The following is a 20147-nucleotide window of genomic DNA, read 5'->3' on the forward strand; positions in this document are numbered from 1 at the left end:
GTGACAATTTATGTTCCCTGTAAATAGATGTTCTGAGATTTACAAACGAGAGTGAATAGTGTGTAGTCTATAGTAACAAGAACATTGATACGATAATTCTGTAAATGAATACGCACATACCATATACTATATTTTGTCATTATAGTGTAAAACCGTCTTTGTTGGTGTATGATTTGTTAATTGTTTGTTTCACTTGTCATTACCACATATAATTACGTGCTTCCACCTGTTGCTGTCCAATCTATACAGACTATCTAACTCAATTATTTTAATTGACAATGAGTTCCCATCAAATTGTGCCACCTCCAGATGTCACATTTGCAACCCCAAGTTCAACAGAAAGTCGACATCCCAGGTCTCCGACTCGTTCTAATGTTAGAGGTAATGAGGAAAGTTCACCACTACTGGCTCCAAGAGTTGAGCATGAATATGGACTTTTTGAGAACAATTTTCCTGAAGATCCTAAGTATCAAGAAATAATCCGAGAAGCAGAATCTGCTATTGAACAGGGTGTTCTACCTGAGAGGATATACCAAGGTTCCAGTGGCAGTTACTTTGCTAAAGATACAGATATGGTTAGTATAATAATAGAAATACAAAGTCTGGTAAGAAACTCATCATTAAAAATGAAATTGTGAAAATGAAATGGATGTGTTAGGAGCATGAATGCATTTGAATTTCAGAAAAAAAATAAGATACAATCTTGCAATTTGATCTTTTTATTGGACAGAATTTGCAGAAAAAGGAAATCAAGGGAACCAGGATTGGAATGATAATAAAAAAAAACTAGACAAAGAAAACACACACACACACACATCAAAGGACATGAAATAACCAAAATAATATGCACATAGGTACCAAAGTGAAAAGGTGAAATTAACCTGAAATATAAGTTGAATTTCATATAATTCCCAAACTACAATATAGTCTGCGATCTCCTGGTCCCACTTTTCACATGTTCTGTTGTGACATCATATAGTCATATATGAATCCACATATAATTGTTTCTTTTCTATTAATACATGTAAGGAATGTACTTTCAGAGAACTTGCAGGCATGTATCATAATGATAAATTGTTTAAAGATCTGAAGAAAAAGATTACATTTAAGATACTAGTCACACAGTTATGTATCTCCATTTTGTTAAAAAAAGATGATATGATATTCTTAGAATAGTGTAAGACAAAAATTGACAAAATTAATTGTGTGTTTCCTATTCAGGCTTGATTTTCTGCTGCTTATAAAAGTGGAATTCCATTTTTTCAACTCCAGATTTTTTTATTATAATTCTTTTTTAGCTCACCTGGTCGTCGTCATCGTCTGTCGTCGTCATTGACAATTATACAAAACTCTTCTCCCCTGAAACTTCTTGACTGATTAGAACCAAACTTGGTATAAAGGCTAGAAACCTCTAATTCCACTTCCCATAGGCTTTTATGCTAATTTCACAATATTCAATGGCTTCTCTGGACTTTACCTTAACTTTAACCTGCAGAGGACTATATATCAGCATGATTCTACATATGTCAGCTCACAATCCTCAGAATGGCATGTGGGGTTAACAGACTTGCAGTGCAGTACTGGCCACCGAAAGTGAAGGGTCTATAAATAGCATGGAAAATCCCAGTGTTTTCACAAGATAGGGGTATATTTAGAAACCATTATGGAGATTAGGCTTCACATCACAAGAAGCAAAATGCACCTACAAAATGTACAGAAATGTTTTTCCTTTCATAAACTGTTTAAATTTTTTAAATAAGATGAGAACTTTTTTCACAGCACTATAAGGAACAGGGGTAATTTCTGCGTAGAACTATTTTTGCGTACGTTCAAAATGCTCATTGGTTGAATTGGTGGTCTGTAACCTGAATGTTCCTTGGGGTATCCTGCATAGAACTGTTGTGGGGATTTTTGATTCGTAGAAAAACATGGCCACCAGTACTAAAAATAGAACATACGGGTCAGACAGCAGATTTTTGCATATATCTCCAAAACCGTTAGGGTTAGCTTAATTCTGACACGAGTGGAAGTGTTGAGCATGATAAGATCTATTTCTTGTCAAATATTGGTTTTAATCCATTAAGGTCTCACTAACCACTTCCGGGTCAAATGGCCACCCCCCTATGTAGTACCAAAAACACACTGAACCTAGACATATGCATTGTAAGTGCATTATTTGTGTGTATTATGATTAAAAGTAGTCAAAATAAAGCTGAGAATTTGTACTTTAAAATCATATATGTAATTAACTACAAAAGTGTATGAATATTGTTTACATGTGTGAGTAATTTGCCTCCATGCTGTCAGTTAGCAGAACAGGTAAAAATGTGGATTTTCAGTATTATTTATTCAAGTAAATTTTGTGAAGAATATCTACTATGATCGTACCATTAGCATAATGATTTTGGAAGCCTTATTTTCCAAGCTTCGCAACGGTATGCAGCTTTAAGATGTCATTTGTCCTGATAATTCACAGTGAGACTTTGAAAATTACTTTTTTAACATGTAAAGTAATGGAAACGTTAGAAGTGGTTAGTGAGACCTAAGCCATGTTGGAGTTACTGCCCTTTTTCAACAATTTTTGCTATTTTTAATGTTATTTCTTTCAAAAATCTGCTCCTCTGATACTACTTACCCAATTAAAACCAAACTTTGTACGAATGTTCCTTGGAGTATCCTGCATAGAACTGATGAGGGGATTTTTGATCCGTCAAAAAACATGGCAGCCGTTACTAAAAATAGAATATAGCGGTCATACAGTAGTTTTTCTCCAAAACCGTTAGGTTTAGCCAAATTCTTTCAATAGCTGAAATGATCCTTATTATTAGGACTACAAAAGTCTTCAGGGATAAAAGTTGTCAGATGCCTTCTTGTAAGAGTTATTGCCCTTGTTAGGTGAAAAATGACTTTTTTTTTTAACAGTTTTCAGTCAATATCTTGAAAACTATGATAAATTACAAGAAACTTTCAATTGTTGAAATGATCCTTATGATAAGCCCAACCAAAGACTTATTGAGTCAAAATTGTTGGACAACTTCTGGTTAAATTTATTGCCTTTGAATGGCTAAATTCAACCAGGTGGGTGATTCAGGCTCCTGGGAGCCTCATGTTCCTGTGTAAGTTTATTTTCTTCAGATTTTGCCAATTTCCCCTTCGTTGACCTTGAAAAATCAGGTATGTAATAGGTAGGGTAGGTTGTGTATTACAGGGAGGGAATTGGATGTATTATTGAAGGTGAATCTAGTATATTTTTTATTTATTTTGGTCATTTATACTCTGCATTAATGTGGGTAGTTCAGGCCTTTTAAAAATGTTAACTAGTTTGACCCTACTGTAGATTTCATGCGCCTGTCAACAGTCAGATGCTGGTCATTAAGGTGTCTTTTGTTATATTACTTCGTAGTTTGATTCTGAAGAATTTTCATCATTCTGTGGATTTTATAACTTTCATTGTTAAGGCCTTTCAGAGTTTACTGAAAGGTGTGTTTACACTTGTCAGTGTTCTCCCCAAGATTTACAGATAGCATCCTGGTAACCCCTGAATTTCAATATAGCATCACATTTAAATTGGACTTCATGGGAAGTTTTTTTTATGATAGCATCCTGGTAAAAATATAACATCAGGGCAATGTGATACTCTATAGCCCGGGGAATTATTGAAGACCATTTGGTGATCTCTGGATGTATTTTCTACATGTATTTTGTATTTAGATTATATGCTGATGTATTTCTTGGGTTTCACCATATCAATGCATTTCTCTTATGTAAAACATTTTGTTTTTCATAGTGTTTTTTTATAAGGTTCAGGCTTCGGCTTTATCCAACACTTTTTCATTTGATTTATACAGGAGTTAAAATTAGAGTTCAGCCAAATTTTTATGGAAAGTACAGACTTATTCTGACCTGAAATACATGTAAGGTTGAATTTTTACATGTATTGAAAAGAAGGAAATGAAGTAATAAGACCAACAAGAAAGTACAATGTGTTGTACAAGTGTAAAACAAACAATGAAACAACACAACAAACAAAAGCAAACAAACAAAAAGAGTAGAAAGTGGAAAATTATATTTTTTTTAAAGAGACAACAATATATCTACTTATTTATAGCTTTGTAAAAACTGCAAAAGGCATTCTATAGGCCTTCAATGAATGGTGAGAAATCCCCACACTCAGATTCTGACTTTGACTAACCCTTAAAACTACAAATATACTGGTTCAGTGAAATGGGCATCTCACTATACTCTATTTACATAGAAAAAAAATTGAATTCAAAATGATAAGAGATAAACATTGAGAAACTAGAGCTTCCTGACTTGGTACAGGCACAACAGATGCAACACAGAATTAGTATGTCAGATGTCCCATTGCTCCCCATCTCTATCAAATTCCAAAAACAACTAAGTACATATGATATAACACCCAATATTATACAAAAAAGAGGTTTAAGTCTACTGTAATTATAGGGAACATAACCAAGCAGAAAGCACTTTACAATTTACACAAAACTACTAGCAGTTACTTACATGCTAGCTCCAGACCTCAATTGAATTTAAATTTATGAAGAAGCAATTTTTTTTTCTTAGACTTGTGGCAATTTTAATTGATCAGATACCACTTTTTTTAATGGCAGGTATAGCCTTTTTGGTGCTGCTTTTTAAATTTTAATAGCTATCATTTATATTGACATTAACCAGGGTTTGGCACTGACTTCGTTCGTTTGTTGGTCAACTGGACTACTTCAGAGGTAAAACAGGTACTCCGCAGATGGTATTGACAATTCTGTTCTAAGATCTTATGAAAAATAAGGCAAAATGTAGATAGCCCATAGGACTATCACAAACATTTATTTAGTAGTCTTTTTTAAAATTATGGTGGCACAGGACTACTGGACTACTGTTAGTGTCAATCCCTGTTAACATCTATTACTATATTTTGCATATCCACAAACTATGAAGAATGTCAAAATATCACACAGGTGTTCATTATATTAATTAGTAGGACACATTGGTATTATGTAAGGCAATCAATAGTTTTGACTCTTAATTTTCACTAAGGAGACCTATCTGCTGAAGGACTGTTCAACTTGATTCAAATACCATAATCAAAGTCTCTACAATTTTGCAAATTGTCATTAAAATTTACCAGTATTTGAAAGTTTTATATATATTTCAATCAATCTAATCATCAAGCAAAGGATTACTGCAATCATCTATATAATACCTAATTTTCCTTTAAAATTATCAAAATTCATTGAGCAGTTAAGGAGGAGTTGGCCTTACCAGGTAATACCACTTAAACCGTTTAGTTTGGATTATCTCCCTTTGCAGACATCAAACAGAAATGATCATTCTTTAAATGAGATTTCATTAAAAAATCCATTGAGATTTTCAGGAGTTGAGATTACAAAATGTGTGGAAACAGATGAACAAGGATACAGACAGATACAAATGTAGGGTGATATACAATTATCCCCAAATTGTAGGGGAAACAATAGACATCAATCATTGGCTCTGCATGTTTAATTATTGTAAGAGATTTTTCATAAAATTTCTAGAGCTGTATTTGTCATTTTTTAAATTATAAATCACCGTGTAAGTCAATAAAAAAAAATTCCAGAAATTGACAAAAAAAAACTGGATGTGAAAGTAAATATTTTTTGCATGTGATTCAGAGTATCACATGTATTTGTGCATAGAGTTAAATATATCTATATACATGTATCTTGATTTGTGGAAGATAAAATAATCAAGACGGCAAATGCATTATTCAGGTGTGAAAAACCACAAACTAAACAAATTGAACACTTTTGTGTTGAAGTATTAAAAGAGGTATAGACAATATGATTGTATAAAAACCCTTAATTTGAAAAATATGTCAGATAAATACATGTAAATATGTTGTAAAAGTCTTATGGTATAATAATTTTCAATGGTCCTTAAGTTTATTGATTGTGCAATTGTTTTATTTTGATGATTACCTACTTTGACATTTTTAATGTGTTGCTAGGTACTTTGATATACTTTATGTTGATCGGCAGCATCAAAATTCAAAATATGCTCTGATCCATAAAGATACTCCTTTTAGAAATATTTTAAGTGTGCTTGCAAAACTTAGAAACATAGGACTTTTTTATGTATGTACCCTCTCAGTTTTCTGGTGATAATTTTAAGTTTTGTTTCATTCCGTTTGTTCATTGTGGCACCAGTATCGTATTGCATATCCCTGAGCAGTTGTATGTCAAAACATGGATGCTATAAAAATATAGTGCATTTTCTTTTTGCCTCTCTACAAACTAATGTTTTGTCAAAAGATATGAACAATGACTTATAAAATAGAGAAAACATCACACTGTAAGATGAAGAACTTTTTTAAAAGAAAATCTAACATAATATCATAAAAATGTTCCACTGAAAAGGTTAGTTTGGTGAGTGCAAAACAAAAGTGAAAGTAGGGAAAATGGCTATTTATAGTTCAAGACTACCTTTCTCTGATCTTCGTGGACTCACCCTATTTTCTTTGCAGGAAATTATTTTTTCACATGTCCTTAGAAATGTTACATAAGTGAAAGTTTTATTGAATCAATTTACATATTTTTTAAAAAATCCTGCAAATGTGCACTTCACTATAGGTACCAGTATCGTATTGCATATCCCTGAGCGGGTGTACGTCAAAACATGGATGCCATAAAAATATAGTGCATTTTCTTTTTGCCTCTCTACAAACTAATGTTTTGTCAAAAGACATGAACAATGACTTAAAAAATAGAGCAAACATCACACTGTAAGATGAAGAACTTTTTTAACAGAAAATCTAACATAATATCATAAAAATGTTCCATTGAAAAGGTTGGTTTGGTGAGTGCAAAACGAAAGTGAAAGTAGGGAAAATGGCTATTTATAGTTCAAGACTACTTTTCTGTCCAATCTTCGTGGACTCACCCTATTTTCTTTGCGGGAAATTATTTTTTCACATGTCCTTAGAAATGCTACATAAGTGAAAGTTTTATTGAATCAATTTACATATTTTTTAAAAAATCCTAAAAATATGCACTTCACTATAGAAGTCTATGGGAAAATTAATACGATACTGAGACCTAGTAAGCCAGTTTTTCAAGTAAAGTTGGATATTCAGCAAGTGGTCTTTACCAGCTGAAAAAGTAGTACCCCAATACAGGTAACACTTTTAAGATGAATTAGCCAACTTTTGAACCTGATTTTTTATGGTAGCTCAGGTTTTTTTCATTTATGGTTAATCTTTACCAAATTTGGAAATGCATTTTGTTTTCATGAATTTGTAGGATATCAGTTCAATAAAATTATTATCTTGACTATTTATGATGAGCATATCTATATTCAGGTAACCTAAAGCAAGTAATACTCCTGCATAAAGGATAGTTTTCAAGTTACAACACATTTTAAGTATGTGGTTAGGACTTGAAAATAGTCATTTTCCATACATTGCCTCTTATATATGAAAAAATGAATATTTTTTTTATTTTTTGTTTTTCTTTCAAATAAATAGCTAAAATGAGTTGCCATATAACTGTGTGGTTGATTTAAACACAGAAATGTCACAAAAGTCATCAGCCAATTTTTTAGTGGACTTTTTTTAGTGGTTCAAATGGACAGATTCTAATGCGGCAAGAAAAATAATGGTGTTTTTTCATATAAAAACTGAATTTTTTCAAAAAGTATCTAAAGCAGACAATTGTTATTATAATATTTATACCAGTAAACTATATTTCTTGCATCATAGCTATCTGTTTTAAAGAAAAAGTCTTTTCCCTGTCACATTGAGGTCCATTTGTATCTGCCTGGGGTACCAAGATGGCTTAAAATCTGTATTTTCTGCATATGAAAAGCTATATTTTTTTAAAACTATGATATTGATATAATTTTTTCTGGATTTATTATAATTGAAATGACCATATCTATAGTTTAAAACAGTTGGTTGTACCGGTCATTATACTTTACTTTAAACAAGAGGCTCCCTTGAGTTAAAGACAAAAAAGGAGGTTCGGATATTAATATTTCCATATATGGAACTCACAAGTGGGGATTAAATAATGATTTGGAACTCATAGTACAGCTCATGTATCTACCATGTCAGAATAAACCACAAAGTTGCTTAGTTTGATTAATGCAGCAGCTTTTTATCAAAAGTAATATTTTCTGGCTAACATTGAGATATTAGTCTTATGCCTGGAATAGGGTACCTATAGAAGAATTTTAATAGAAAACTCATGTTTGTAGCAGGGCAATGATATTCTGAATTTTCAGTATGGAAATGAATACTCTAGCAGAAAAACAACAACTTTTAGGATTATATTGAAATGTTTATTAGTAATAGGTACCAGTATCGTATTGCATATCCCTGAGCGGGTGTACGTCAAAACATGGATGCCATAAAAATATAGTGCATTTTCTTTTTGCCTCTCTACAAACTAATGTTTTGTCAAAAGACATGAACAATGACTTAAAAAATAGAGCAAACATCACACTGTAAGATGAAGAACTTTTTTAACAGAAAATCTAACATAATATCATAAAAATGTTCCATTGAAAAGGTTGGTTTGGTGAGTGCAAAACGAAAGTGAAAGTAGGGAAAATGGCTATTTATAGTTCAAGACTACTTTTCTGTCCAATCTTCGTGGACTCACCCTATTTTCTTTGCGGGAAATTATTTTTTCACATGTCCTTAGAAATGCTACATAAGTGAAAGTTTTATTGAATCAATTTACATATTTTTTAAAAAATCCTAAAAATATGCACTTCACTATAGAAGTCTATGGGAAAATTAATACGATACTGAGACCTATAGAAGTCTATGGGAAAATTAATACGATACTGAGACCTTGTGACTTTCAGTGCTTTGAATTTTTAGTATGGAGTTGTCTCCTCATAACAACCAGATTTGAGTTATGCCCCTTTATCCACGTAGCTGGAAGTAAACAACATTTGAAGTGTGACAATGTAAGTTCAAACAGCTGTCACATGGACGAAGATCATGTGTTCATTGCTGTGGAATGTCAGATTGAATGTCAACAAATCAATTTTGCATTTGAGCTGTAATTTAACGGAAGTTGGCTGCAAAAAAAAAACCGGAACTAAAATTTAAAGCGAGTGATGTATAATTTCACCATGCTTGTTTAACAATATTTGAAGGGATAAAATCGTTATATAACAGAAATTTATTGAATTAAGTGTGTAGAAAACATCTGATAAACATTAAATGCACTTGCCCGACTTGACATCTTACATAATCTTAATCGGAAGTGAAAGAACAATGTAACGTTCCCTAATCTTGAGATATTTTCAAGGACCTCTTAAAACCAGCTTATGACTCATGATAAGTACACTAATTTACTAATCTAACAGTAAACATGACAGTGATAGTAAGCATTACTAGCTATGGAAGTTAAAGATTCTGACACTGTAAATATCATTGTCAGAGAGGAACTGCCAAATAATGACAATTATGGGGCATGTGAGGATAGCCAACCTATTGACGTTAACACATATCATTCCCCATTTGGAAACAGATTTCCAAAGGATAGTGAATATGCTGAGATAGTCTATGATGCTGAATGTGCGATAATCTCAGGACTCAGTCCAATCCTCAGTGAAAAAGGGACAAGTGGATGTTACTTTGTTCATGGAAGAATGGGTGTATGTACATGTAAAACTGTTAAGTCATTCTGCCATTCAGTAGTTAAACTTTGCATGCCTTTGTCAGCTTTGAATGCAAATTACTATAGTTACAGGTACATGTGTAAATGCACAGAAGTAGATCTGTAAAAATTAGCAATAAAAGCCAAAGACACTTAAAGAGGTATACCACTGTTTGTTTGGAGGACACGGGTATCATTTGAATTTGTGCAGCCAGGTGTCAGTGGTACAGAATGTCCAAATAACAAAGATTAAGGACTTGGTGAAAATGTACATGGTTTACAGATCATTTTTGGAATTCAAAGAATTGTTTTGGTAATTGTAGTGCACAGTAAAACATATTTGTAGAATGCAGTGTTAATTATCCGTCTTTTTTTTTTTTTCAGAAAGTAATTGGTGTGTTCAAACCTAAGGATGAAGAGCCATATGGTCAATTGAATCCCAAATGGACAAAGTGGATGCACAAATTATGTTGTCCTTGCTGTTTTGGTAGGAGTTGTTTAGTCCCTAACCAGGGCTACCTGTCTGAGGCTGGTGCTAGTCTGGTAGACTCTAAACTTCAGTTGAATATAGTCCCAAAAACAAAGGTTAGGTTATTTTCACTTTTTAAATTAGAAATGGATACGCAGTTTCTAAATGTGCTGGCAGTACAATATCATTGCAAATGTGCAAAGAAGTGAGGTCAGAGGATTCTTTATAAAAAAATAATGTCATACTGAAAATCTGAAATGTGCTTACAAAAAACATGAGTGACTTATGTTTATTGATGTAGTTTGTAAGAATATTGTCTGCAGTAATCATTTTGTATAAATAAATTCTTTGTTTTTAGGTAGTGAAACTGTCTAGTGAAACCTTTAATTATACAGATATAGACAGGTTAAAATCTAGGACAAAACAAAGTATATTACAGAAAGTACCAGCTTTAGGAAAAAGGTTCCATAGATTAGGATTACCACCAAAGGTAATTATTCTTAGACTAGATACTAGCTTATAAAGGCCTGAGAAGCTGCATACATGTTCAACACATTTCTTATTTACCTCAAATTTACTGGAAACTGGTTTGCTGTTCTATAATAGACAAAAATTGGATTTTGGAAGTTCATTGTTAGTCCATGTATATTTGTCTAATTTGAGGCATTGAACTCAGAATTTACCGCAGCTGTTCTTTGAAGAGCTCAACTTGAGATGACTAAGTGCTGGTGAAAATCTTGAATAATCATTATCAAAACACTTTTAGGTGTTTACATATTCATAATTTGGTTTCTTTTTTTTTTCCAGACAGGTTCATTTCAATTATTTGTAACTGGTTTTAAAGATGCTGACTACTGGCTGCGTAAGTTTGACCATGAAGACCTCCCAATATCAACAGCGACTAGACTGCAACATCTGTTTGAAAGACTTGTAGTTCTAGATTATATAATTAGAAACACAGGTTTGTTTGTTTTTTTGTTTGTTTGTTTTTTTGTTTTTTTTTCGATATTATCTTTTTAAAAGTTCAGGGGTTCAAATTAGCACTGGTCTGAGTTCCTGGACTCTTAAAACTTTATTTACCTATCATATTTACGTTTAATCTGATTGAAGATCTTTTACTTTCTTAGGGAATCTTTTGTTTAGGATTCTAAAAAGTTTTTCTTGAAAGTAAATTTGAGCCACTGAAGTTACGTCATAATTTTCAGACCTTCATTGCTCCAATTTGTACATAGGTAATGATTGTACTTTCATTTTTTAAATGAAATAAAAACTGACTGCAGAATTATTTTGATCAATGAAAAAGATTGAACATTGCTGAAAACTCTTATCTGCTGATTAAGTGTTAACTTCAGGGCTTGCAATAAAGAGATACTATAGCGTAAACAAATTTGATGTCAAAATTTACAAATAGTCATCTTTTGACAAGACTTTAACTGTTGAAAATGAGATTAGGCCAAACTTTTCTCCATTGATATTTACTGGTGATTTCTCAGGTGAAGTATCATTGACATGATAAATTGTATGTATGTAGTTTACACTTCTAATTCTTCCATAGCCTTGCTTAATATTCATAAAGGCAAGATTGATGCAATTTAAAACAGGATGGGATGACCTTGGTATTGTGTCTTGTGTAACCTCTTGCTTTTTAGCCATGCATTGAAATAAGTAAAAACAATAGTGCTATTTCATTTGGAATTAATTTGAATTTCAGACAGAGGAAATGATAATTGGTTAATCAAGTATGAGCCAGTATCATCCAGAGGCTCCTCAGGGACAGATAATGAAGTAAGTTAACTGGTTTATCAAGTAGGAGCCTGTATCATTCAGAGGCTCCTCAGGGACAGATAATGAAGTAAGTTAACTGGTTTATCAAGTAGGAGCCTGTATCATCCAGAGGCTCCTCAGGGACAGATAATGAAGTAAGTTAACTGGTTTATCAAGTAGGAGCCTGTATCATTCAGAGGCTCCTCAGGGACAGATAATGAAGTAAGTTAACTGGTTTATCAAGTAGGAGCCTGTATCATTCAGAGGCTCCTCAGGGACAGATAATGAAGTAAGTTAACTGGTTTATCAAGTAGGAGCCTGTATCATCCAGAGGCTCCTCAGGGACAGATAATGAAGTAAGTTAATTGGTTTATCAAGTAGGAGCCTGTATCATCCAGAGGCTCCTCAGGGACATACAATGAGGTAAGTTAATTGGTTTATCAAGTAGGAGCCTGTATAATCCAGAGGCTCCTCAGGGACAGATAATGAAGTAAGTTAACTGGTTTATCAAGTAGGAGCCTGTATCATTCAGAGGCTCCTCAGGGACAGATAATGAAGTAAGTTAACTGGTTTATCAAGTAGGAGCCTGTATCATCCAGAGGCTCCTCAGGGACAGATAATGAAGTAAGTTAACTGGTTTATCAAGTAGGAGCCTGTATCATTCAGAGGCTCCTCAGGGACAGATAATGAAGTAAGTTAACTGGTTTATCAAGTAGGAGCCTGTATCATTCAGAGGCTCCTCAGGGACAGATAATGAAGTAAGTTAACTGGTTTATCAAGTAGGAGCCTGTATCATCCAGAGGCTCCTCAGGGACAGATAATGAAGTAAGTTAATTGGTTTATCAAGTAGGAGCCTGTATAATCCAGAGGCTCCTCAGGGACATACAATGAGGTAAGTTAATTGGTTTATCAAGTAGGAGCCTGTATAATCCAGAGGCTCCTCAGGGACAGATAATGAGGTAAGTTAACTGGTTTATCAAGTAGGAGCCTGTATCATCCAGAGGCTCCTCAGGGACATACAATGAGGTAAGTTAATTGGTTTATCAACTAGGAGCCTGTATCATTCAGACGCTCCTCAGGGACATTCAATGAGGTAAGTTAATTGGTTTATCAAGTATGAGCCTGTATAATCCAGAGGCTCTTGAAGGATATATATTGAAGTTAGTTAATTGTTTAATTAAGTAATCATCCATAGGCACATCATGGACAATTAATGAAGTAAGTTATTTGATAATATCAAGTATGAGTTTTTATCATCCAAAGGCTCCTCAGGGACAGATAATGTAGTTTATAAACAACAGCTAAAATTTATGATGCTAAATGGGTACCTTCTGAAATGCTCTTGTAGGAACAATATAGACTTGCCTTGTTCAATCAGTCCTCGATTCTGTTTTGGATAACATTAAACATTAAAAATGTAATCTTCAAATGTCCTATTGTACCTGACTACCTTATGGTCGCAGGGTACAAAAAAAAAGAGATGAAAAATCTCAAAATTTAAGTTGAAACCCAAACCACAGTCAGATTTATACGAACTTTGACTTGTTCTTTAAGCCATTTCATACATCAGTTGGCAATTTTAACATGTTTTGATAATAAAATTATGTAATTTTAACAGTCACAAGCCTTAACATGATGTTTTTTTTTTGTGAATAAAAGGTTCTTCCTGCACATATTTGTAGGAAATGTAGGTAATTGACTGATCAAGCGCACAATATTGATGTTTTTTGTCCCATGTACTATACTTGAATATGCATCATACACACCAAAATATTGTATGCAAGTTTTTTCATTGGAGTTAATTATTACAGGATAGTGACTGGAGTTTAGTAGACAATCCAGAAATCAACGTGGCAGCTATTGACAATGGTTTAGCATTTCCATTCAAACATCCTGATGAATGGAGGGCATGTAAGTTAAATATGAAGCCATAGTGGCTGATGCAGGAGGCCCCCCCCTCTCTTCTGTTGAAATATTTTGTTGATTTATGCTTAATTTGGGGAAAATGAGCAAATAACACCCTGGAAACCCCCGTCCCTCTTTTGATGATGCATTGTTTTTACCATAATTACCTAATTTATCTATCAAATAGTCCTGCAGGCTAACTAGCATGAAAAGTTAGTGTAAAACCCTGGACAGTTCATCAGGTATATGTCATTTTATGTCATTTTAATAATCAAGATAAGACCAACTCTATACTCAAAACATCATTATTGTATGCGCTCTAGAACAAAATTCTGCCAATAAAGACAATTATTTTCTTACATGTACATGCACATGTTAACCTTCTTTGTCTTTGTTCTCTAGATCCATATCACTGGGCGTGGCTTCCCCAAGCTAAAATTCCCTTCTCAGATGAAATAAAGGATTTAGTCCTTCCGCAGCTGTCGGATATGACTTTTGTAGAGGACTTAGTTGATGATTTACATGATCTCTTTAAAGTAAGTACGGATAATGTTTTTCTTTCTGATGTACCTATAAGTTAAGTATGCTTTTAGACATTGGAGAATTGAGCTATTTGTTATTACAAAACATGGGACTTTGTTGTTAACATGGATAATTTAACACTGTATTGTTACATCTCTGATGTCTCCACCAATTAGAACCACTGCATGATTCTTACAAAGGCTTTAATTTTATTTCAGACAGATAAAGGTTTTGACCGAAGAACATTTGAAAAACAGATGTCTGTTATGAGAGGACAGGTAATTAAAACTGTGTTACATGTACCATATTTTGGTGTGTATAATGGGCATATTTTTACATGTAATCATTTCCAGAGCATGTGAGTGCATATTATGCATCAATATATTAGATTTGCTCAAGAAATAAAAGATTTTTGTAAGAGAAAAGCGATTGTGCAATGAAAACAAACAAACCAGAAGTGAAATTTGACTGAAAGAAAGTTGATCTTCTTATCAAATTCATCTTCAAGTATTGGATTTTAAATGATATTGTCTTCAAATCATGTTTAAATGTCTTTATAACATGTTTCAGACATAGGTTTCTTTCTTATAAAACATGGTAAGAGATTGAAATTAAACAACTAAAAACCAAAAAAGTAACAAAGTCCTCTTTTTTTTGTCAAACCCTTCTTGTTGAATGCAGCTGAAAATGATTATTTTGAAACTGATGTTGATTGTTTGTTACAATTTTCTTTCTTAAAAGTATGTTTTAAAATGAAAAATCAGGTAATTTGAGTTACAACCAAAACCGGAAATTTCTGATTTTCCTGACATTGGATGTTGTTTTATAAGCCATTTCATACATCCTGTGTCAATTTTATTATGCAGCAAAATTAAAATTATCCAATTTATGTAGCTACTGATCTGTTCATAAATGCATACTATAAGAGTGACAAAAAACTTTTCAATGAGTCACAGTTTGATTAATAAATATAAAGACTTTAATGTAAAATAGCTGATTACTTAGTTCATGGACAACTTTCGTGCTCACCATTTATGTCAGATCCGGTGAAAACTGGTTTACTGTTTCGTATTAGTCAAAGAGAGGATATTGGATTTGAAAGCTATAAGAACAGTTATAGTCTCTGAATGTCTGAAATGTTTCTGTTATATATGTATCATTTAAAGATTCTATAGTGATTGAAGTACAGGTTTTATTGGCTCCCATTGCAATGTCTTCGATCTTTGACCCCAGTCGACATGGATATAAATAAAGAAATTTTCTGGAATGGAAGTGACTGTGAAAGTTGTCTTTTATTGTGTCAAAAAATTCATCTTGCAAAATACCATAAACCAACTTGTTTTCACAATTTTTTATTTTTTATTTTCAGAAATCCAATATCAATTGTATTTTTTTTTCTCAGAAATTTATACATTCTGTCTCCTGATAATGGGACTTATTCATACCAATTAATTTTCACTTTTTTTATGCTCATGAAAATAGATATCTTAAATATGAAAATAAGATGGTTTTATGGTAATACCCAGTATGTAAAATTCTGTTCAAAATATTGATTATACCAATCAGTGTTTTGAACAATCGACAAATGATCTTAATCAAATGATTCATCTTTGTAATTTTAAATTAATCAACAGGAATTGTTTTTGTTTTCAGATTTTAAACCTGACACAAGCATTAAAAGATGGGAAATCTCCAGTTCAGTTAGTTCAAATGCCAGTAGTGACAATCGAGAGAAGTAAAAATGCTGGAGTTCGTGGGCGAACAGACAGTGAAACGTTTACACAGAGCTTCTCACATAGGGCTCCATTCTTTTCTTGGTGCTAAATTGATGAACCAAAATATGTTCTCATGACTAAACTAGTCGTAGTAGGCTAAGCAGTGTATGAAAAATGGTGAAATCCATAATATTTGTATGGCTTGGTGGTGCATATGTGATAAATGGAAGAGCTATTTCAGGAATTACTATGTTGAGGGTTAACTATGGTATATAAAACATTAACTATTAATGAATCAAATTATGAAGGCAATTCAGGCAAAAATAATCAATATTAAAGAAAAATAATTGCAGTTAAAAAAACCCCAGATGCGTACTAGGTAAACCCATAGAAAGTAGTCACTTCTGAATAAATCTTTAAATGAATGTTTATGATTTGTTGTGAAAAATTCAATGACCATCTGATTCATGTATTTATTCCTAATTTCTTTAGTTTTTAACTCAAAAATATCCTTGGAACAAAGATGTCAGGTTCCACATATTCTTGAAAGAGTTTATACACAACTGTCTTCTTAAACTGTCTCATATTTTATGCGTACACAAATAAGTTTGGTCTTATAGATTTTCAGAATGTGTGTTTGACTATATGTTCAACCCCTACTTTCATGTACAGATTTTTTGTTAAAGCTTTCTCATTATGAAATAGAGTAAGTTCATCATCATGGTGTATTTGTTTAAATAAGGGATTAAAATACTTAGCCAATTAACTGTTAGAAATCCCAAATGGTGAAAATGTGTACCTTAACAAAAAAATCTGATCCAGAAATGGGCTGTAACTTTCAAAGAACTTGAGTCATTACACATGTATTTTAGTAATGTACAGGGAGTATGCTGTTATAATGTTATGTCCTTGTTTTTGAATTACATGTATTACACAAAATATGATTATAATTGACAATGGTACGCTATACAATAAAAAGATTATCCAAGTAACCAGTTAAAAGTTTAAGACAAATTTTGACACCATTATTCAAAATATGTGTAGGCTGAGGCCAGTGTTCTCCCTAAGATTTATAGATAGCATCCTGGTAACCGCTGAATTCCAATTTAGCATCTTGCATCTATAAATTATAGCATCACATTTGTATTGGACCCTATTGGAAGTTCTTTTCGGATAGTATCCTCATAAAAATATAACATTAAGGGAATGTGATAATAAATGGTCCTGGGGAGATCACTACCTCTCTTAAATGGTTCTTGTAGAATGCAGTATTTGGCTTCAACACTAGTATGAAGAATTTTAGATATGAAAATTGATGTAACACAAATTTTAGCAATATGTTCATGCCTATTGTTTCAACAATCAATCAGGTCAGTTATTTGTATAATATCATTTACACAGTATAAAAGTTCATGTACTTTGTACTTAAATTTCTACAAATAATGTTATACCACTTGTGTGATAAACAAAAACATTCCATTTGAAACTCTACTGATTAACTGTCCTGAAATTTTTATTCTTGATTGATTATGTATAACATGTCTATATTAAGGAGCAGCAATTTTATGGAAGGGTCTAGGATCTAATTTTGAATTAAAAAGGCCACACCAGTATTCACAATCCATTATGAGAAATTGGTTCTACTGGTATTACAAAAAATTTAGTTCATGATAAAGTAATTAAAATGTAATGAAAATAAATTCAGGATAAAAAAATGTTCTACCCACATCCCTTTCAATAAATCTAATTGTTACTCTTTAAATAGTCTTATCAAAAATGCATCATGCAAAATTCCCAAAGTGATTCATGAACTTTAAGTTTCAGCTGATAATATTTGCTTTACTTTTAATAATAGGTAGTAAAATTACTACTGACAATTTTTGCAGTTTGTGTTTTTTGTCAAATGTCACATGTATTTATTTTTTTCAATTTGATTTAAATGTACAATTTTCTAGATTGTAAATTAGCCAAAAACATCATACAATTTTAAGTAAAAATTGAGGATCATTTAAATTCATTTGAAGGATCTAGTCAATGCAGAATAGACCAGGTACTTGAGTCTATAAGACATCATTGTTTGATTGTAGTATTATCATCATTTTACAGGGAATAAAAAGTCAAATAGTTTAACTTATGGATGATGACTTTATACCGTACATCATATCTTGCATTTATCTTAACTAAGAAATAACACAAAGACCACTTTATATGATATTTTGAAAATATAAAACCTGAATTAACTAAGTTATATAACTGTTATATTATCACTTAAGTAAGCAAAAATTGATCAGTATTAATCTATATTACTGCTGATACGTTTAGTTTTTAACTGTTAAGCTGCATGTAGGATCTAACAAAACTCCATTCTACTTTCTGTGCAGATGAACTTTTCAGAATCCTTTGGTTTTTTCCTTTGAATAATGCTGTTATAGTCATGAAAGATGAAATCTAATTGGCTGATCAGAAAGGTCACTTGAACAGAAAGTAGAATATGTACCAAAAGCACATTTCCTGATGTTCCTGGACCTTATGGAGACAATCCTTTATAAAAAAAAAAAATTTAACTTGTTCAGTGTGGCTGTGGTTCCTCTTAGATGTAGATATTTTGAAAAGGGATGCTCATAATATTTGACTAAATGCGCAAAATGAACTTTTTTCCATCCACCTCCCTGGATCTGCCAATGTCTTTGTTTCACAGACAGTAATTTTTGTCAACTTTTACTATTAAAAGATAGAAAATAATTTATCTCCAAAATATTGCAGATTGATTGCTTTCTTTGGAAATAGCTTTATTTTGCTTTGTTTGCGTTTTTTATATCCAAGCCTCTGAACCATGTTGATCACTTGAAAGAATTTTAAAGGGAATCAATTTCACAATATTTTGTTGATATTTTGTTTTTCATGGATTGTGATAAGCACCATTAAAATTGCCAAAAAAATGCATATCCATATACAGCAAAATTTACCATTTCTCATTCAGAATAGGGTGGATTTGGAAATTTATTTGTAAACTTTGGTGAAGAATAGCCGCCTTGTGACATGTCTACAGATAGATTTCACAAAGAAGTTTGGAATGAGATTCTTGTTCAGAGATCTCTAGAATTATTTTCAATTTTTAAGCACAGAATTTCATATCACAGAAGTTAACAAACTGCCTTAGTTCAGTTCACAATGTCAATGTTTTTCTTAAATGTATTTATGAATTAGAGTGTGCTTTAAAGATTGACAACGTGGCCTTGATAATGTGTTAAGATTCTGCAATTTAAAAGTGGATCAAAAAGTTCTGTTATTTATCAAAATAGGCACTGTTTTGTAATTGATGGTGTTGACACACGTAGGGATCTCACATGCCATTTTTTTATTATATATAAATTTCTCTGCAGTTTGATAAACAACAAATTAGATACCTTCATGGAAAGATAATGAGGTAGATTTTCAGTTATAAGTACCAGAATTCTGACATTTGTATTAATAGATAAATTTGAAAGGCAGAGATATTAAGATTTAGTATGGTATATTGTGCCAAAAACTTAGTATGAACTATTATGAGAAAACACAATTCTACTATAAGCCATAATTTTCAATATTTATTTTTTATAATGAGGAATCACAATTGTAGTGGCTTTCCCGGTCCAATTCAGTTTCAAACATTGGACTATTAGCCTAAGACTGCTTGATATTTTCAAGATAAGGCTACTGTTACTTACTGGTACATAATTATTGTTAAGCCACTGGAAAGTGTAACAACTGGCTACTCTGTCCTATTGGGACCATAGTTATTCTTTAGGTATGTTATGAATAACCAGGTAAATGACTTGGTACTTAAAGAAATCTTGTGACTGTTGCAATATATGTATTATTGTGATATCTGTGCATAATTGTTATTCTTAACTAATTATTTAAAACAATGAAATAAATTTTTAAATCATTGACTTTGGTCATTTGTTTATTAAAATGTAAATGGATGATCACGTTACAAATAATGCTGAATTTGATGTTGTGCAATAATACTTGTTTGTTTTCATTACATCCTTATGTTGTTACAAGATCATCATCACCTACGACAAAAGTATTTTGGTAGTCATCATGAATTTTTGGATT

General features: G+C 32.2%; 1 protein-coding gene across 2 annotated transcripts; it reads left to right on the forward strand.

Annotated features, from left to right (window-relative positions):
- Window positions 1–19978, forward strand: LOC148620711 (phosphatidylinositol 4-kinase type 2-alpha-like). Of its 2 annotated transcripts, none has more exons than XM_088574445.1 (9): window positions 1–575; window positions 10056–10256; window positions 10499–10630; window positions 10948–11101; window positions 11852–11925; window positions 13716–13815; window positions 14212–14345; window positions 14550–14609; window positions 15985–19978. In XM_088574445.1, exons 1-9 carry the CDS (start codon window positions 279–281, stop codon window positions 16153–16155), a joined length of 1323 nt encoding a protein of 440 aa, XP_088430571.1. In that variant the 5' UTR covers window positions 1–278; the 3' UTR covers window positions 16156–19978. The 2 variants fall into 2 exon arrangements, with proteins under 2 accessions (XP_088430571.1, XP_088430572.1); XM_088574446.1 differs by lacking the exon at window positions 1–575 and adding an exon at window positions 8905–9669.
- The last annotated feature ends 169 nt before the right edge of the window (window positions 19979–20147 follow it).

The sequence above is a fragment of the Perna viridis genome, chromosome 3, assembly GCF_037379345.1.
Source record: "Perna viridis isolate PV_CMFRI_1.1 ecotype Kerala chromosome 3, ASM3737934v1, whole genome shotgun sequence".
Taxonomy (NCBI): Eukaryota; Metazoa; Mollusca; class Bivalvia; order Mytilida; family Mytilidae; genus Perna; species Perna viridis.